Below are 18737 nucleotides of genomic sequence, written 5' to 3' on the forward strand. Positions count from 1 at the left end.
GAGCCACCCAGGCGCCCCAATAAATAAACTATTTTTAAAAAGTTAAAAAATTGATTTAAGTGTAAAATGTCTAATTTTTCAAAATTTCAATTGTTATTTCTTTGTACAAGTACTATTCTGCAAGTAGATTAGTAGAATTGTTAAGCATGAGGTAATTATTTGACAATAGGGCAGAGAGAATTGATATAAACATAACAGATATGAAATAGTAAAAGCTTGTTGGTTCCAACAAACTGCACTACCATAGTCAGATGTTACCACAGTCAATCAGATGTTACATGTATACATCTATGTAATGATACCTGCATGTGTGGCTGGCTAAATCCCATGTACCATGGGCTAAATCCCAGGTAAAGAAAGTTCTGTAATACTGGTACCTTCAGCTTCACTTGCCCTCCCTTCCCATTATATTATTTGATTCATTCTTTGGTTTTATTTCAGAATCATACCTGTGATTACTGAGTATCTATTATGTGGCATTCTGTTGTATTCATAGGATATGTGATGACTAACTATAAGTTCTAGATAGATAATCTTTAAATTTTAGACCTAGATCTAACTGATTAAGGCTTTGTGACTGTGGGATCCTATTCTTTGTCCTTTGTAAGTGCATGCTTTCTCTTCAAACTGTCCCTGGTAATTCACATGCTTTTATGCAGTTATACAGTGTGCTGCATGTAACATTTTTGGAGGATTTTTCTTCTACATTTTGAAACTATCTCGTCTCAGAGACCTAATAAAATAGGTCTTGCTACTTGCTACTACGTATCTTTAAACAGTTTCTTTGCAGGCATGTTAATTTATTTTGGTTTAACATTACTGATAACAATTTAAAATTGGGGAAATAAAAGTGTCAGACTTTTTTTGTAGAATTTCTGTATTGGGGAATTATCAGTCATATCGATATTTATGAGACTTCCTCTGTGTTCACTTTTTCTTAAAACTGGTGACCCCACAATTCACCCAGTCTCACAAACAAATTCTGGGAGTCATCACTTTGATTACTTTTACTTCATAATACCTCATATCTAATGAGTTTCTGGGTTCTACCTGTTTTAAACCCTTCCTTATTATTCCAGTACACCCCATCTGCTCTGTTCCGTCTGCCACTATTTTAGATGAGGTGTCAGTTACTGTTCTCATCTCTTCCCTAACTGATCTCCCTGGTATAGCTGCGGTCTTTTCTTCACCATTGATTGTCTTAAGTGAAATCTATGTCCCTCTCCGTTGACCATTTAAAAACTCCCTGTGAGCGGGGCGCCTGGGGGGCACAGAGAACAAACTGATGGCTGCCAGAGGGAGATGGCAGGGGAATGGGTGAACCACGTGAAGTAATTAGGTGTATACTTATGATGAACCACCATATCGTACACCTGAAACTAATATAACATAGTGTTAACTATACTGGAATTAAAAAAAAATTTTTTTAAAAGCTTTATTGCAATGGAACTTTAATCCTGTTACCACACTTAGACTTCACCTGTCACTATACTCTTCCTAGGTAGGAGGAAATTCCACTTACATACAAGTTAGTGTTTTCTTTCTTCCTTTTTCAAAAGGTAATGTAAGGTGTAGGTATTGGACTTGTTTACTACACAGAAAATAATGTCTAAACCTGGTGGGGTAGTCAAGAACTCACTTTACATGGGGTAAGAACACTGGATTTGAACCTGTGGCTCACAAGGAGGGTTTCGTTTATTGGTTGGTTTTTTTTTTTTTTTAAAGATTTATTTATTTCTTTGATACATAGAGCACAAGTAGGCAGAGCTGGAGGCAGAGGAAGAGGAGGAGCAGACTCAGGGAGCCCTGTGTGGGGCTCAGTCATGGGACCCTGAGATCATGACCTGAGCTGAAGGCAGATGCTTAATCTACTGAGCCACCCAGGCACCACAGGTTTCGTTCTTTATGGCTGAGTAGTATTCCATTCTGTATACCACATTTTCTTTATCCATTATCTGTCAGTGGACAGTCAGGCTGCTTCCGCAACTTGGCTATTGTAAATAATGCTGCAATAAACATAGGGGTGCGTCTGTCTTTTCAAATTAGTGTTTTCATCTTTTGGTAAATACACGGTGCCGGAATTACTGGATCATATGGTCATTCTGCTTTTAATATTTTGAGGAACCTCCATATTGTTTTCCCACAGTGGCTACACCAGTTTCATTCCTACCATAGTACACGAGGGTTCCTTTTTCTCCACATCCTCACCTATACTGGATATTTCCTGTATTTTTTATTTTAGCTGTTCTGACAGGCATGAGGTAATATCTCATTGTGATTTTGATTTGCATTTCCCTGATGATTGGTATTGTTGGGCATCTTTTCATCTGTCTGTTGACCATCTATATTTTTTGTTGTTGTTGTTGTTGTTGTTGTTTTTGAGAAATGTCTGTGTCTTTTTTAAATGGATTATTTGTTTTGGGGGCATTGAGTTTTATATGTTCTTTGTATATTTTGGATACTAACCCTCTATCAGATATGTCATTCACAAATATCTTTTCCCATTCAATAGGTTGTTTTTTAGTTTTGTTGATGGTTTTCTCTGCTGTGCAAAAAAGCTGCACTAAAGCTTATTAACACCTAAAGAAAGAGTATACACTTTAAGAGGGGGGATGGTGTATGGTGGTAGCATACAGTAAAGCTAGGAGTCACAAGAGTAAAGTTGGCAGTGTCATTCAAAGCATTATTGGAGGTTTAACTGTCCGTCCCTATTGTGCAGTCCTTGGCTTATTCTTGTTGTGTAGGTAAATGTATCTGACTGTCAGTGCATGATGTCATTAAGCATTCTAATCACTGGTAACTCCCTTCTCTCACTACACAGTCATCTGGTTGAAATTTAGTAGATGTTGTAATTTGCTTGATAGGAAGAAAAGGGACTGTTTTCTCGGCTATTAAATTTCTCTTTGTAAATCAGTAAATTGGATGTATATACCAGTTTTTTGTTGGTGTGACTAACTTTTGCTGGTTATACTGATACAGTCATATTTCTCTTTGAGCACGCCAGATTCACTACGATCTAGTGCCTTGTAGCACTTCCAGGCAGCTGGTTAGCCAGCTCCTCTGGAGCTCCTCTGGTGACACCATCCACCATGATGTGTAACTCTTTGTGCCTTCTTTGTTCACATGGTTTGTGTAAACATTTTACCTTGGGCTTCTAAAAATGTTAATATTTAAATGATTTGGGTAAATAGGTAAGCTACTGAACGGTCTTTTTAATATAGTGATTTTCCCCTGCAGTTTATAAGCCATGGTTTTAATTACTAAGTACATTATTATAAATTTCCTAGGTCTTCACTCTTCCTGATTTTACCCTCAAGATTCATGGAATGAATTTTGAATTTATTCATAGTAAAATAATGAATTTAGGGTTCAAGATTATATTGCACTCTCCCTTCCTGGATGTTTGCAAAATAGCAGCTATTTATCAAACACTCACTGTGTGTCAAGCAGTGTACTGGAATATATCTAATACTTAAAAAAAAAATACTCGTGCAGAGTATTTTTACAGATGAGGGATCTGAGACTCGAGAAGATTAAATAACTCTCCCGCCGTCACAGCTAGGAAAATAGCAGAGTTGGGATTTAAATCACAGCTGTTAATTTCCAAAGTCGCTTCTGTTCCTAGTACAGGGTACTTGCCCAGCACAGTTAGTTGTTTAAATAAACATATATATTATAATAATTCTGGGAAATTTTTATAAACCTGTAGAACCCTGTGCCACATTTATTTTGGATATTTTTCTCATTTGGGGATTTTTTAAAGAAAAGAACTTACAGATTTCCATGTTATTATACACTTAATTTATACAGTTGATTTCTCTGAAATAGCATCTTGCCTAGCTCTAACCACCTTCCTCTCTCCCAAGTTGATGTCTACAAAGCTGATTCATGCCAAGGGTTTCTTTATTCAGTATTTGCTATGAAATATGGGACTGTTTTTTCTTATAAATGTTTCTGTTTTAAAGGCAGTATCATTACCCAACAAAGTCTCCTACCCTCCTTCCCTAAATGTAAATCCTGCCCCTTCAGCAGCAGCAGCAGCTCTGCATTGTTTCCTATTGGAAGTGTGAGCTCAAGGGGACAGACATTCCCACTGCTAAGCTGAAGGGGACAGACATTCCCACTGCTAAGCTGGTGCACTAAAGCTGTGATCTGCCCTTGTTGTATTATTAATGGCACAATGTTTTTATGTTGCAGATGGCTGAGAGCTAGCAAGGAAAATTCAGGACCATGATGGCTCAGTTTCCCACAGCAATGAATGGTAAGCTGCTTTGTGCTTGTGGCAAGATAAAGAGGTTATGCCCGGTGGGGTAGGGGGGGGGAGTTGTAAAGGTGGTAAAATATTCGTCTTGATATTTTTCTTTGAGCTAATAAATGCAAAACTTAAAATATTCTTACTGAAAACGTTTTGATAGTTTACTTCAGAACACTGCATATATCTTCTATTAGAATATTATGCAGTAAATCCTGTGGCTTAGTGTAAGCACGTTCTGCTGTATCATCTGGAATGTGTGCTTGCCTTTTAGCAGTTAAGAATAACCTAAAGGTATATTGTGTTTGATGTATAAAATGGGAGGACAAAAAGCAGAGTGCTGTAAGTGAAGACTGTTGAAGGTATTTCAGTAGTTTAGGATGATTGTAAACTAAGTTAATAAAGATTCATTTAGTAATATGCACATAAAATTAAGTATTCCTTTTAAAGGGTTGTGTGTGCCTACACACACAATTGTTTCATATGAAACATTTTTAAAGAAAATGTTTATATAACTTCAGTAACAAAAAGTTTTAAAAGTTTCTTTTCTGATTCTAGTTTTCTTTTCCCAAATACAAATTAACCACCCTAAATAAGTATTAAGGTAGTGTGTATGTCACTTAGAATTAATGCATTATACTTTTAAGAGAAAGAAAAAATGCATTATATTTTTAAATTGCTAAAGAAATCTAAGATGTGAACTCCTTAAATTTGTGGTAAATTTCATTAGCCAATTATAAAGGAATAGAAAGCCCAGTCAATAACTCTTTAACATTTAAATCGAAAGCAGTGATATTAAAGAACACTAGAAGAAAAAGAAGGAAGCTTCATGAATTAATTCTACCGCTTTCAAACAATGATTCTGTTTTAATGCTCCCATTTATATTTGATCAGTTGTATCCTTTTTAAAAACACGTTTTCAGTCATAGGGCCAAATTAAGCACATTGTTAACAAAAAAATACATGTTGTATATCTAAAATTTTAAGATTCAGAATTGACCTTGTGAGATTTAGGAAAGTTTCGGAAAATTGAATTATTTGTGTAAAAGGTAAAACTAAATTCTGTGTGGTAGAATTCTATGTCATATAAGGATGGGCTTGAGATAAGAGTTTTGTTTTGCTTTTTGCCTTTTCAGAACTCTTATTTAAAGATCACTGTGAGCATTGCTGGAAATGGTGTGGGGTTATGAAGATTATTTGATGCCACAGGCAGTTTTTAAAAATTGAATAATGGCTTTTTTCTTCATAATGAGTGATAAACATAAGCTTAGAATCAGGGTAATAATTGTAGTACTAAAGTGCTCTACCCAAACTTAGGATTTCTACACACCACACATAGGAGTTTGCATTAAACACATAGTTTAGTTTCAAACTTCAATCAAAATGTTAAGGCTTACAAACAAAATGGACATAAAAGAAAGCAGTGTAGGTAGGCCTAGTCTTTCTTCATTCTGTTTCTTCCCTTCCCTTAACATTTGTGTATCTATTTGTAGCTCATTGCATTATATATGAAAGAATAATACTGACAAAATGTTGGATAATTACTTTAGGAGTGACGTTTAGGAATCAAGGTAGTTAAAAAAGAATTAGAGGTAGTAACTTTTTTTTAAATTCTGAAGAATTGATAGCAAATGTAGACTTTGTACCCTCCTTAGTTTATAATACAGCTGAAGATTGAAGATGATCTTGCTCATATCTAATTCGTCAAATTCGGAGTTTAAGATCTTACTAGAAAAGGCATTCACATATAGCACAAAACTTTCAAAAGCAGTGTTTGCTCTTCTAGTAAATGCTCAATTATAGATGGTGTTAAATCTTTTCAATGCCCAGTACCGTTGGAACCTGTCTTTAAGTGCTCTAGACCAAGCTGTGTGTCTAAACGCTTCAAATGTATTTCTCACATTTTGCCATGTCTATTTCATCATCCCAAGACTAACTACAGATTTAGACTTCTTTGGTTCTCACAAAGATGTGCTGCCTTATATAGTAGCCATTAGCTACATGTGACGATTTCAACTTAACTTTAAATTAATAAAAATTAAGTAAATTCAGTCGCTCAGTCATATAGCCACATTTCAAGCTCTCAAAACCACATGTGGCCATTGTATTGGACAATGCAGATACAGAACATTTACATCATCTCAGAAAGTTCTATTGAGTAGATATTCTTTTCTTAGTCTCTTTGATGCTTCACTTCCCATCTCCTCAACAGAGCAAAAAAGATCAGTGCGTCATATTTTTACCACTCGTGACTCTAATTCTGGTGTCTTCTGCACCAGCAGAATCATCCTTGCCAGAGTCTTCTTTGATCATGGTAGGTTTGCTTTCTGCTTTTCAAAAATGTAATAAAACTGTAAACACAGAGAGCCTGATATTTGAGTCATCAGGTGATAAGCAAGAGGCTACTTCAAATTCATGTTACTGCCTGTTGATTATAGTGTACTGTAGCTTGTTCCAGCCTTAAAATTGGGGGGTGGGGGTACTGAAGACTGGTTAAATGAATAAGAAGTTCTGAAGCCCATGACAGTGGCAATATTCAAAATATGGAAGAGGGAAGGAGGATGGGGAGGGAGAGAATGGCTAATGGCTTTAGGAGGAAAAAGTGCCATTTTAGAGTTTTATTAATTTTTCAGAATTTTAGAGTTCATTGGTCTTTTCATCTGTGTAATTAGGAAATTGTTAAACATTGGATCTGCAGAATTAGAGGTGGTATTGCACTGAACTTATAACAGCCCAAGCATGCATTACTCATATCCTAGTTAAGGCTTTAGTTCTATCTAGACCAGTATTCTAGTTGTGTTTTAAAGATTTAAGTTTGTACTGGGTTGACATACATCATTTGACTGTTATTTTGAACTGGACCCAGAAGTAGTCTTCAGTTAATTTTGCAGCATATAAGTAGGATTGAGCATGTTTGAATCATGTACCTTCAGAACTGTGTGTTAGGATACTGCTATGCTAAACTCAGCTGTGTTGACTTAACCTTATGGAACTTGTGTGTGTGTGTGTGTGTACCCATACGTGCATATGCATATGTGTGTGTATGTTTGTCTATGTGTGTGAAACAGGGATAACACTATCTACTGCATGGGATTTAGTATATACTGGATATTCTATAAATGTCTATTTTTCCTTCCACGTAGACCATAAGAACATTTTTGACAGAGCCAGTAGGTGAGAAGATGAGAATAAGCAACAGAAATCTTTATGGAAATACCACATTCTCAATTTAGTGATGAGTGGGGGAAGTGGATAGAATTTTAATACATTTCTAAAGTGATCAGACAATGTAAAAAGATGTTGGCTTTTCAAGGAAATATTAAACATCAACCCCAAAACTTGGGTTTTCCTGACTTTCTATAGGTTTACAAATAAATACAGAGAAAAATTGGGAAATCTTTTACTCTAAGTTCAAAATAATAAACTGTTGACTCTTGGAAAGGTTCTGTGAGAAAACCAGAATTGGATCAACTTTTTTTTTAAGACTTTATTTATTTATTTATTGCAGGGGTGGTGCAGGAGGTAGGGGGCAGGGGGAAGGGGCAAAGGGAGAGGGAGAGAGAGACTATCTCAAGCAGACTCCACACCCAGCCCGATATAGGGCATGATCTCACAAACCCGAGATCTTGACCTGAGCGGAAATCAAGTTGGACACCTAACCAACTGAGACATCCACGTGCCCCAGATCAACTCTTTTAAAATGGTTTTTGAAGTACATATATTTTCTAGTTTTCTTACTTCTGTGTAACTTTTCCTTTGTGTAAAATTCCTAGTGCATTAACATCTTACATTAATGTCATTTTTTAAGTGTCCAGTTTAAAGATTATTTAAATACTACTTAAAAATTATGCCTTGTCTTAATACCTTAGGCATTTTTATTCTATAAGTGACATTAATCATGTTAACATTTAATCATGATTGTTGTGTGTGATTCTTTTGGCTAAGAGAGTGTGTGAGTTCCTTTTAAAGCATTCATTTTATTCATCCTTGTATCCCTAGTCGTTATTCACAGTGGTGCCCCAAAATGGTTTTTGGCTGAATAGGTATGAAGGTGTCAAGGTCGTTGGAACTAAACGAGAGACCTTATCAGATAGTTGAGTTGGCCACTGCGAAGACAGGTAGCCAAGGAAAAGTGAGGTGTCAGTGGGACATAAAAAAGCGCTGTCCTTCTGATGCCACAGAGCCCTCTGAAGTCTTAGGAAGCAGTTTGCCACTCCCTGGGGGTATGTACACTCCCTCGATGTGTGTTAGAGCAGCTCGAGCCTTCCTAACCAGACTCTCCAGACTTAAAATAGTCTTGAGGTTTCTGACTAAACAGCCTTGCTCTCAGTATTTTCTGGCAAGGGTACCTTTACCAGAAGGGGAAGAGCCTGAGAAAGATTTTAATGCTCTGACTTCTCCTTAGTTATATTGTTCCCTGGCATTGGGTTGAGTAAGGAAACTAATTTATTGACCGCCTCCATGTGGCTGGTATGTATTAGCTGCTGTATTGTTTCATTTTTTTTTTTAAGATTTTATTTATTTATTTGACAGACAGAGATTACAAGTAGACAGAGAGAGAGAGGGAGGGGGAAGCAGGCTCACTGCTGAGCAGAGAGCCCGACGTGGGGCTTGATCCCAGGACCCTGAGATCATGACCTGAGCCGTAGGCAGAGGCTTTAACCCACTGAGCCACCCAGGCGCCCCTGTGTTGGTTTTTTTTTTGTTGTTTTATTTTTAAGTTGAGTTTATTGAAGTATAATTTACCCTTCTTAAGTATATATATAGTTCAGTGGGTTTTAATAAGTGCATACAGTCATATAAATCAGGATATGGAACATTTTCATCACATAGAAGGTTCCCTTATCCCCCATACCCTGCCCTTAGCCACTGGCAACCACTGGTCAGATTTCTGTCCCTGCAGTTTGGCTTTTTCCAGAATGTCATGTAAGTGAAATACACAATACATGGCTATTTGTGTCTGGCTCGTTTCACTAACAAAATACTTTCACAGTTCATCTATGTAATTATATTTATCTTTCTTTTTCATTGCTGAGTAGAATTCCATTGTATAAATGTATACCACAAGTTGTTTATCCATTCATCTGTAGAAAACATCTAGGTTGTTTCCAGGCTTTCATGTCTAAACCAAATGTCTAAAGCTACTATAATCATCAGAGGACAGATTTTTATCTGGAAAAAGTCTTCTTTTCTCTTGCATAAATACCCAGGAGTTTTTTCGTTTTTGTTTTTTTTTTTTTAAGATTTTATTCATTTATTTGACAGAGCAAGCGCAAGCAGGGGGAGTTGGAGAGGGAGAAGCAGGCACCCTGCTGATCAGGGAGCCCACACAGACCTCAATCCCAGGCCTCCCGGGATCATGACCTGAGCTGAAGGCAGACACTTAACCGACTGAGCCACCCAGGCACCCCTACCCAGGAGCTTGTTGCTGGGTTGCGTGGGAAATGGATATTTAACTTCATAAGAAGTTGCTAGACTCTTCTTTGTAAATTGTCTCAGTTTCCTTCCCCACCAGCAGTATGTGAGAATTTGAGTTGCTCAGTAGGCTTGCCAGCAGTTTTTAAAAAAAAACTTTTGACATTCTATGGGCATGGAGTGATATGTTACTGTAGTGTTTTTTTTTTTTTTTTTCCCTTTAAGATTTTTATTTATTTACTTGACAGGGAGAGAGAGAGATCACAAGTAGGCGGGGGGGTGGTGCGAAGCAGGCTCTCCGCTGAACAGAGAGCCCGATTGGGACTTGATCCCAGGACCCTGAGATTATGACCCGAGCCGAAGGCAGAGGTTTAACCCACTGAGCCACCCAGGCACCCCTGTTACTGTGGTTTTAATATGCATTTCCTGGGGTGCCTGGTTACTATAGTTTTACTATGCATTTCCCGGGGTGCCTGGGTGGCTTAATAGGTTTAGGCATCTGCCTTTGGCTCAGGTCATGATCCTAGGGTCCTGGGATCAACTCCCCCAACTCCGCCCCCACTGTGTCAGGCTCTGAGCAAGGAGCCTGCTTCTCTCTCTGCCCCTACCCCTGCTGTGCTTTCTCTCTCTCTCTCTATCAAATAAATAAATAAATAGAACCTTCAAAAAAATAATACTCATTTCCCTGATGATCAGTGACATTGACCATCTTGTCACATGCTTATTTGCCATCTTTATCTTTAATATGTCTGTTCAAATCTTTTGCCCATTGGGGAAAAGAAAGGGAGGAGCAGGGATTGTATTAATGAGTTGAATAGTTCTTCGTATATGTTGGATGCATGTCCTTTATTATGTTTTACAGATATTTTCTCCCAGTCTGTAGCTTGTCTTTTTATTTTTTTTTTAGATTTATTTATTTTAGAGAGAGAGCAGGCTCATGCACACACAGGCATGAGTGGGGGGAGGGATATAGAGAGAGCATCTCATGCAGACTCCCTGCAGAATGCAGAGGGAGACATGGGGCTCCATTTCACGGTCCATGAGATCATGGCCTAAGCTGAAATCACAAGTTGGATGCTTAACCAACTGAGCCACACAGACACCCATTGTCTTTTTACTTTCTTAACAGTGTCTTTAAGAAAGGAGAAAGTCCAACTTAACAAAAAGTTTTAGTCATTTGTGTCCTAATATCATTTCCTAATCTAAATTCACAAAGAGTTTTTGTTTGCTTTCATCACAGAAATTTTCAGTTTGGCTCCTGTGTTTAATTCTATAATCCATTTAGAGTTAACTCTTCATATGTGGTGCAGGATTGAAATGGTTTGATTTGTTGTTACTGTTGTTGTTCATGTGGATGTCCTGTTCTTTCATCCTTTCAGTGAAGGGTTCAGTGAAGGGTTATCCTTTCCCCATTGAATTATCTTGACGTCTTTGTTGAAATCAAGTGACAACATATTTGTGGTTTTATTTGTTTTTAATTATTGTCAGGGCAGGTAGTTTAAGATTCTTAATTTTAAGTCTGTGGATTCTGACCCTGTCTTCAACACTTAACAACTTTGATACCTGGGGCAAATTATCTAATCTCTCCATGCCTCTGTTTCCTCCTCTGTAAAACAGTAATAATAGTAATAGTAACCTCATAGAATTCTTACGAGACTTTTAGAAACAGTGCACATAAAGCTTTTAGAGAAATACCTAACACATGGCAAGTTTCATTAAATGCTAGCTGTTGTTACTTTACCAATCTAATAGATGAAAAATTATATTTAGTGTTATTTTTAGAGTTGCTATATTACTTATTACATACAGTGTTTACAACCCTGTAAACTTAGATAATCTTCCTAGTTTTTATTTTTATTTTTTAAAGATTATATTTATCTGACAGAAAGAGAAACAGTGAGAGGAAACACAAGCAGGGGGAGTGGAGGAGGGAAAAGCAGGCTTCCCGCTGAGCAGGGAGCCGATAGGAGGCTCAATCCCAGGACCCTGAGATCATTACCTGAGCTGAAGGCAGATTCCTAACAAGTGAGCCACCCAGGCGCCCCAGTCTTCCTCATTTTTAGAGGTGGCAGCTAAAGTACAGAAAACACGAGCATATTAACCATAAATATCGAGAGACAGTGTAGCTCACAGTTCAGGCTCCCTGGGTTCCGATCTCAGCTCTGCCACTTACTAGTTGTGTGACCTTGGACAAATAACTTTACCGCCATGGGTTTTGGTTTCCTCACGTGTGTCATGGGGATAATAATAGTACCTAATGTCGAGGGCAGCAGTAGGAGCACTGAGGTACTGCATAAAAAGTCTCTGACATAGAGTTGGGGCTCAGTGCAAGTGAGCTGCTTCCTTCTCTGTCATCCTGTGTTGTTGTCATTGTTTTTCTGTTGTCATCAGTTTTCCAGATTCCTAGGTCCACACTCCTAGTCACAGGAGTCATGACAGGTTAATTTGTTTACTTTATAATAAACTGATAAACCAAGGGTTTACTATGTGTGTGGTATTTATTTAGAAAGTGTGTAGGTTTAGCTGTTTTAGGAACTTAGTTCTTCAGTACATCTGTTTCTATATTTTTAACTTTAATCTTAAAGCTTGTCTTTAAAAGAGGATGTTTATAGATTCTTTTTAATCCATTCATTTAGGGCTAAGAAGTATTTGTTAAGTCAGATCCATCTTAGTGTTTCAAAGTATAGTGGGTACCTACTTTCAATGATAGGCATTTCCTGGAAGCAACTCTGTAGGGCCGATTTTTATACCATATACAGCAAATTTATATGAATTTATATACCTAAACATATTTGGTTTCTTACTGGTAGAAGTTGAGTAAACTGAAAAGGTAGTCAGAAGTGAAGTGTATAGACCATTATTAGCTACTTTGAATATGTAGAGAGGATGGGAATACTATCTTATTTCATCTTTTTATTTCCAGAATTTAGCTTATTGCCTATTTCTTGTGAATGGTATAGTTATTGTTCTATAGATGTTAATGGGGTGAATGAGTGAAGAACCTTAGGGCTGTGTGTCACATATATGGTTGTGATAGAACTTTACCGTTTGTGTCATGCAGGGATAGAGTACTGTCTCTACAGGGACACCTGTGATTCATATTTACATTTTAGAATTATTTGGAGCATTCTCATATATACATACTATAATTTCTTTGTCTTTCACTTCTGGTTTAGGAGGGCCAAACATGTGGGCTATTACTTCTGAGGAACGGACTAAGCATGACAAGCAGTTTGATAGCCTCAAACCCTCAGGAGGTTACATAACAGGTTTGTATTTACATTTTATTTGTCAGTTATGTTCCTTTTCATGTATTTTTTTTTTAAGATTTTATTTATTTATTTGTCAGAGACAGAGGGAGAGAGAGCAAGCGAGCACAGGCAGACAAAGAGGCAGGCAGAGGCAGAGGGAGAAGCAGGCTCCCTGCCGAGCAAGGAGCCCGATGTGGGACTCGATCCCAGGACCCTGGGATCATGACCTGAGCGGAAGGCAGCTGCTTAACCAACTGAGCCACCCAGGCGTTCCCCTTTTCATGTATTGTCTTAGAATTAGTTTTAATTTGATTACCATCAATTTTGTATTACCAAGTGATTAAATTCCTATCAGTCAGAATTTATGCATTTAAAAAAATTGTGGCTTTCTTATTTTACCTGCAACTGTCTTAATTTGTTGTTTTGGATTTCCTTATGGAAGATCTTTTCTTGATCCTAAAGGACATCCAAGAATTTCAGTTTCCCACTTTAACATTGTTTCTAGAATGTTTTCAGTTTCTTTCTTAAGGTAGTTGAGACTTTTTTCCCAACCAAATTTATTAATATGCTCCGAATCCATTGTGCTAGTTCCCTGTATGATGGTCAGTGTTACTAGGTCTAGAAGAAGTATGTATCAGACCCATTTCCTTGAAAATAATCTAGAAGTTTTTTCCTACAATCTGTTTTTATAATGCTAGTCCTCCATTTTTGAAAGGTGATACAAAGCATTGATTGTTGGCACTAGCTCTTGTCTTGCAAGATGACCTCCAGAGCCTAAGGAGGATTAATTTAGGTGTGTCTTTCAAATTTTTTTGTATAGATTAAACTTTTTTTCTGTGCCAAAGAACCTGAGTGCTTTATTTCCAGTAATAGTAACTATAATGACTACTATTTACCAAATCTGTGCTGTTAGTGTTAATCTGTGCTGTGAAACCTTTCAGTCTGATTTTGGAATCCATCCTCTTAGACATTGTAGCCTAATGTTATTTGTGCTTCTATAATAATAGCTACCTTTCCTGGTATCATGGCTGGGATTTGCTCACCCTGCTTACAAGTTAGTAACATAGTCTGTTACTATCTCATGGATGCGGCATAAAACCCAGGGTTCCTCATATGACCCAGGGTTCTTGAGTCAGAGACAAAGGACTTTGTTACAAAGGGCACAGCTAGTGTTAGGAGCATCAGCACGTTCCTGTAGGCTTCTCTGTTCCCTAAATCCCACAGGGTGATGCAGAGAGCCCAAAAGGATGGCAGAAATGCGACAGTTGTGTCATAGGACAGAAACATTGACCCTGAGGGAACCCACCATCTTTAGCAAGCAGGTTGTTTTTTGGCCGGGGGAAACATTACCTCTTCATGCCTCAAGATTGTTCACCACAAACCCAACCTGAGAAACAACCCAGGTGGAGAGCAGTTAGGGTCTTGCGTTCTTGGCACACACGGAAGGATGTAGAGGATTGTGCAAGATCACGAGACCAATTGGGGGACTGCCTTTCCCAACACCTGGTATTTTTTATTTAGAACTCTTTTAGGGAATAATGTTTGAAATTATGAATTTTATTAATTGGAAATATTATCAAGTTATACACCAGTTATTATGAAAAACCTAAGATGAATAATGTAATCTTTCATCATTGATTAATGCATATAACTCGATTTGTGGCTTTCTTGTTAAAACCTAAATCTTTTTAATGTAATGTAAATAATTTTATGTGCTTATTTTTGTTTAATTTATTTCTTAGTGACTGCAATTAAAATGAAAATAAAGCAATGACATTATTATTATTATTGTCCACTACTATTATTCAGAGGCATTGGAGGAATTCCATTTACTAATGTGCTTCTCGATTTTTGCTTTTATTACCTTCAGGTGATCAAGCACGTACCTTTTTCTTACAGTCAGGCCTGCCGGCTCCTGTTTTAGCTGAAATATGGTAAAGTGTTCTCTCTTGTAGATGAATTTAAATTTCTGATAGTCTGGTTTTATTTTGTGTTTGATATAGTCTTAATCTAAAGATTTTTTTTTTTATCATAGTCTGCTGTTAAGTATTTCTTCAGCTTTTAGGAAAATAAATTTTATTGAGTAAATGACTGAAAATAATTGGGGTTTTATTCTATTGGACAGTTTTTTTTTTTTTTTTTTTTTTTTTTAAAGAGAGAATGAGCTCAAGTTGGGGGGGAGGAGCAGAGGGAAAAGCAGACTCCCCACTTGAACTTTGTGCTCAAAGCGGGGCTTGATCCCAGGACCTGATCATGACCTGAGCTGAAGGCAGACGCTTAACCAACTGAGCCACGTAGGCGCCCCTCTCTTGGACAAATTTTTTAATGTCCTTAGAATTTTTAAGGAACGATAAATACATTGCCATTGAAATATATTTCTTTATAATTTGGCAAACTCTCAAAAATCTTCTTTATGTTACTTTGTAGTTATTTCATTTCTTTCTTTCATCATCTGTAAGACCAAAATTAGCCCTCCCTTTTCCTGCTCCTACCTTAAACAGAATTGTTCTTTATATTATCTAGGGTTTTATAAAAAAAACTTTTTTTAAGATTTTGTTTATTTATTTGACAGAGGGGAAGTAGGAGAGGGAGAAGCAGGTTCCCCACTGAGCAGGGAGCCCCATGCGGGGCTTGATATCAGGACTCTGAGATCATGACCTGAGCCAAAGGCTGATGCCCAACTGACTGAGCCACCCAGGCTCCCTAGAGTTTTGTTTTTCAATGTATTTACAAGAAATGTCAACCCCTACCCCTTCTTTCTTTCCACTTGGAATATTCCCATGCCTGGTAGAGTACTGGACACATAGCAGGCTTTCAATAAATATTTGAGCAAATTAATAAATTAAATTTAGAATGATTATACTCTTGAGTAATTTCTTTCTGTCCACACTGGTGGAATTCATCCCAAAGGTCTCATAGATTCTCTTTACATGGATTCTGTGTAGATGGGCAGTATTTCATTAGATGCGATCTTTGGTCACTATTTCTTAATTTACAGGTTTTAGCTTTTTGGATTTTATTTGCTTAATTTTATATTATGGTTATTAAGTGATGATCTGTATGTGAACACTACATCATTGTTTCTATTTTATTATCCTCAAAAATAATGCTAGCACTGTATACTAATCTGCCTACTTCATAATTCTTTTAGGGCTTTATCAGATCTGAACAAGGATGGGAAGATGGATCAGCAGGAGTTCTCCATAGCAATGAAACTCATCAAGCTAAAGCTGCAGGGCCAACAGTTGCCCGTAGTCCTCCCTCCTATTATGAAACAACCTCCTATGTTCTCTCCATTAATTTCTGCTCGTTTCGGTATGTATTTATTAATTGAATTGGCTGCTTTTGATAGTTAAACTTTCCCTATACATAATATTTAAGGATTAGAAAAGGGTTTGTTAGCATAAAACAATAATCCTCAGACTCCAGGTTAATTGTGCCTGAGATAAGATGTTAAACTTGCTGTCATAGCAGGGGTGTCCTTGTGTCCCAGTTTTCCAGGGACAGTTCTGATTTATGCCTGTTGTCCTGGCCTCAAGTCTGGTTAGTGTTCCCTTTCATAATTCCCAGTTGGATGATAAAATATCTGACCCCCTCCAGTTAGAGCTGATCTTAAATACTATTCTTAGTTTCCTCTCTACTCCGAATGAGTCACAGAAAAATATGAACAATTTCAAACTCACTTAGATGGTTTAAGTGGGAGGTGATTTAAAATTATTCCTAAGTAGAAATTTTTTTTAATTTAAAGGTTAATTACCCAGCTAAATTCAGGGCTAAAAATTGCAGACTTTCTGCTCATTAATATATATATTCATCAGAGAGAATCTGTTTTCTGTTAATTTTGATTAGCCAATTTCTTATTAATTATATATAAGAAGCACTCATTGGTATGGAACATTCAGTTAGATTCTGTGAATCTACATGTTCTTTGATTCCAGTTGTTAGATCCTAAAATACTAAATTCTTTCATTATTTCAGTGAGCTCTGGAGATAAAGACCAGATCACTGTGTGACCATACTTACATAGAGTGTACCTAGTAATCTAGTTAGTAACTGAATAAAAGTCATCATTTTATTCTTTTTAAAGAATTGTCCATATAAGAAAAGTGAAATATGTGGCATACTTCCTTTTCACAAATAATGCATATACATAAATGGGTCTCCTAAAGTATCTAGTAACTATCCTTTTGCGGGGGGTGGGGACATTGGGGGAATGTATGTGTGTGTGTGTTATTTGAGTAACTCAACAGCACTATATTATCCTCACACAAAACCCCACATTTAATCCAGTAATGCAGTCTCTCTTTGAGAGTACTAATATTTAATTGGAAAAGGTTCCTTAGCTTTCATCATGATGCTTTAACTCCTTAGAAAGCATTCCCATAGTTCACATAGGTCAGAATGTTGATATTAAAAGCAGTGGTGTACCTCCCTTGCTGCTAAGTCAAAGCTGCTTTAGTGAACTTTTTAACTAGAAGACTAATTTGCCCATAGTGTCTCTGTAAATGTGGATTTGCTCACTGTACTGTCAGTTTTCTGTGCTTTATAGTCCGTTGCTAGCACTGGGAAATGTGTTCTGTTTTGTCTCTAGGAATGGGAAGCATGCCCAATCTGTCCATTCCTCACTCATTGCCTCCAGTTGCACCTATGGCAACCCCCTTATCCTCTGCGACTTCAGGGACCACCCTTCCTCCCTTAATGATGCCTGCTCCCCTAGTGCCTTCCGTTAGCACATCATCACTACCAAATGGAACCGCTGGCCTCATTCAGCCTTTATCCATTCCTTATTCTTCTTCAAGTAAGTACTTCTAGCTAATGACTGAGAAACTGTCAAAGAAAGAAACTGGTATACTTGTATCCCAGTAAATATAGATTTCCTTCATACTTTGTAAAATTGTTTAGCGTGAGCCATTTTCTTTCTTCATTTCTCCCCCCGCCTTTTTCCTTTTAGCATTGCCTCATACGTCATCTTACAGTCTCATGATGGGAGGACTCGGCGGCGGTGCTAGTTTACAGAAAGCCCAGTCTCTGATTGATCTAGGATCTAGCAGGTATGAAGGCTTAAAACCTCCAACTTTTAATGCTTTCAATAAGGAGTATCTACAAACGACTTTTTTTTGTAAGCTCTGAGCTTATACAGATTTTAACTTTACAATGGCCAAATGTAGAATTTAAGGTATATTTACTACTTATAATTCACCTAAAATAATTCTTTATTTTTAGGATTAGTAAATGCATGGAAAAATGTTTCACATAAGCCAAAAATGTTCTGTTTTTAATTAGTCAAGTTTTTGCCCAAAATAATATACTTTTTGTATATTTTTCTCAAAAAGTTTCATAATTGTGGTATATCATTAATTTTTTCTTGAGCAAATTCTGCTGATTGAGTATCTTTTAAATTTTAGAGAACACAAAGTCTTCAGTATTCATTCACCACACCTCATATAAATCATAATAATATTCTTCAAATCAGTGTAGCAAGAGTGTTAGCTTTTAACCAAAAAGAAGGGTTTTGGTGTCCCAGCTTAGCTGCTCACTGAATGTATGACCTTGTTTTTCATAACATCACTGAGCCGCAGTTTGCCCATCGAAAAGGCGGGGACATTAATACCTTTTACATTTGTCATGGGGATAAGAAACAGTATTCGTAAAAGTCCTAGCACAACAGAGGGCCTGGCACATAGTACGTTCTTGGTATAAGGTAATTTTGTACTTCATATGGTATTTGCTTTCCTAAGAATGAGGTTAAATTATTTAAAACTTTAAAATATCAAACACAAAAGCAATTACGTTGTACTATAGAAGGTATGATTCTTAAT

At 37.1% G+C, this 18737-nt stretch overlaps 1 protein-coding gene across 10 annotated transcripts in view; it reads left to right on the forward strand.

The window, feature by feature from the left end:
- The window catches only part of ITSN2 (intersectin 2), a 140268-nt gene that overhangs the window by 25883 nt on the left and 95648 nt on the right, over window positions 1-18737 (forward strand). For 7 of the 10 annotated variants that reach the window (XM_032353163.1, XM_032353162.1, XM_032353160.1 and 4 more), the window contains 7 exons: window positions 4198-4261; window positions 6465-6566; window positions 12844-12936; window positions 14789-14852; window positions 16070-16233; window positions 17510-17716; window positions 17870-17969. In XM_032353163.1, the coding sequence (XP_032209054.1) occupies window positions 4231-4261; window positions 6465-6566; window positions 12844-12936; window positions 14789-14852; window positions 16070-16233; window positions 17510-17716; window positions 17870-17969 (761 nt within the window). In that variant the 5' untranslated portion in view covers window positions 4198-4230. Of the gene's footprint in view, window positions 1-4197; window positions 4262-6464; window positions 6567-12843; window positions 12937-14788; window positions 14853-16069; window positions 16234-17509; window positions 17717-17869; window positions 17970-18737 lie in introns of those variants that run through there. The other 3 variants (XM_032353168.1, XM_032353169.1, XM_032353167.1) reach the window with 1 other exon arrangement.

Source organism: Mustela erminea, chromosome 7 (assembly GCF_009829155.1).
Source record: "Mustela erminea isolate mMusErm1 chromosome 7, mMusErm1.Pri, whole genome shotgun sequence".
Taxonomy (NCBI): Eukaryota; Metazoa; Chordata; class Mammalia; order Carnivora; family Mustelidae; genus Mustela; species Mustela erminea.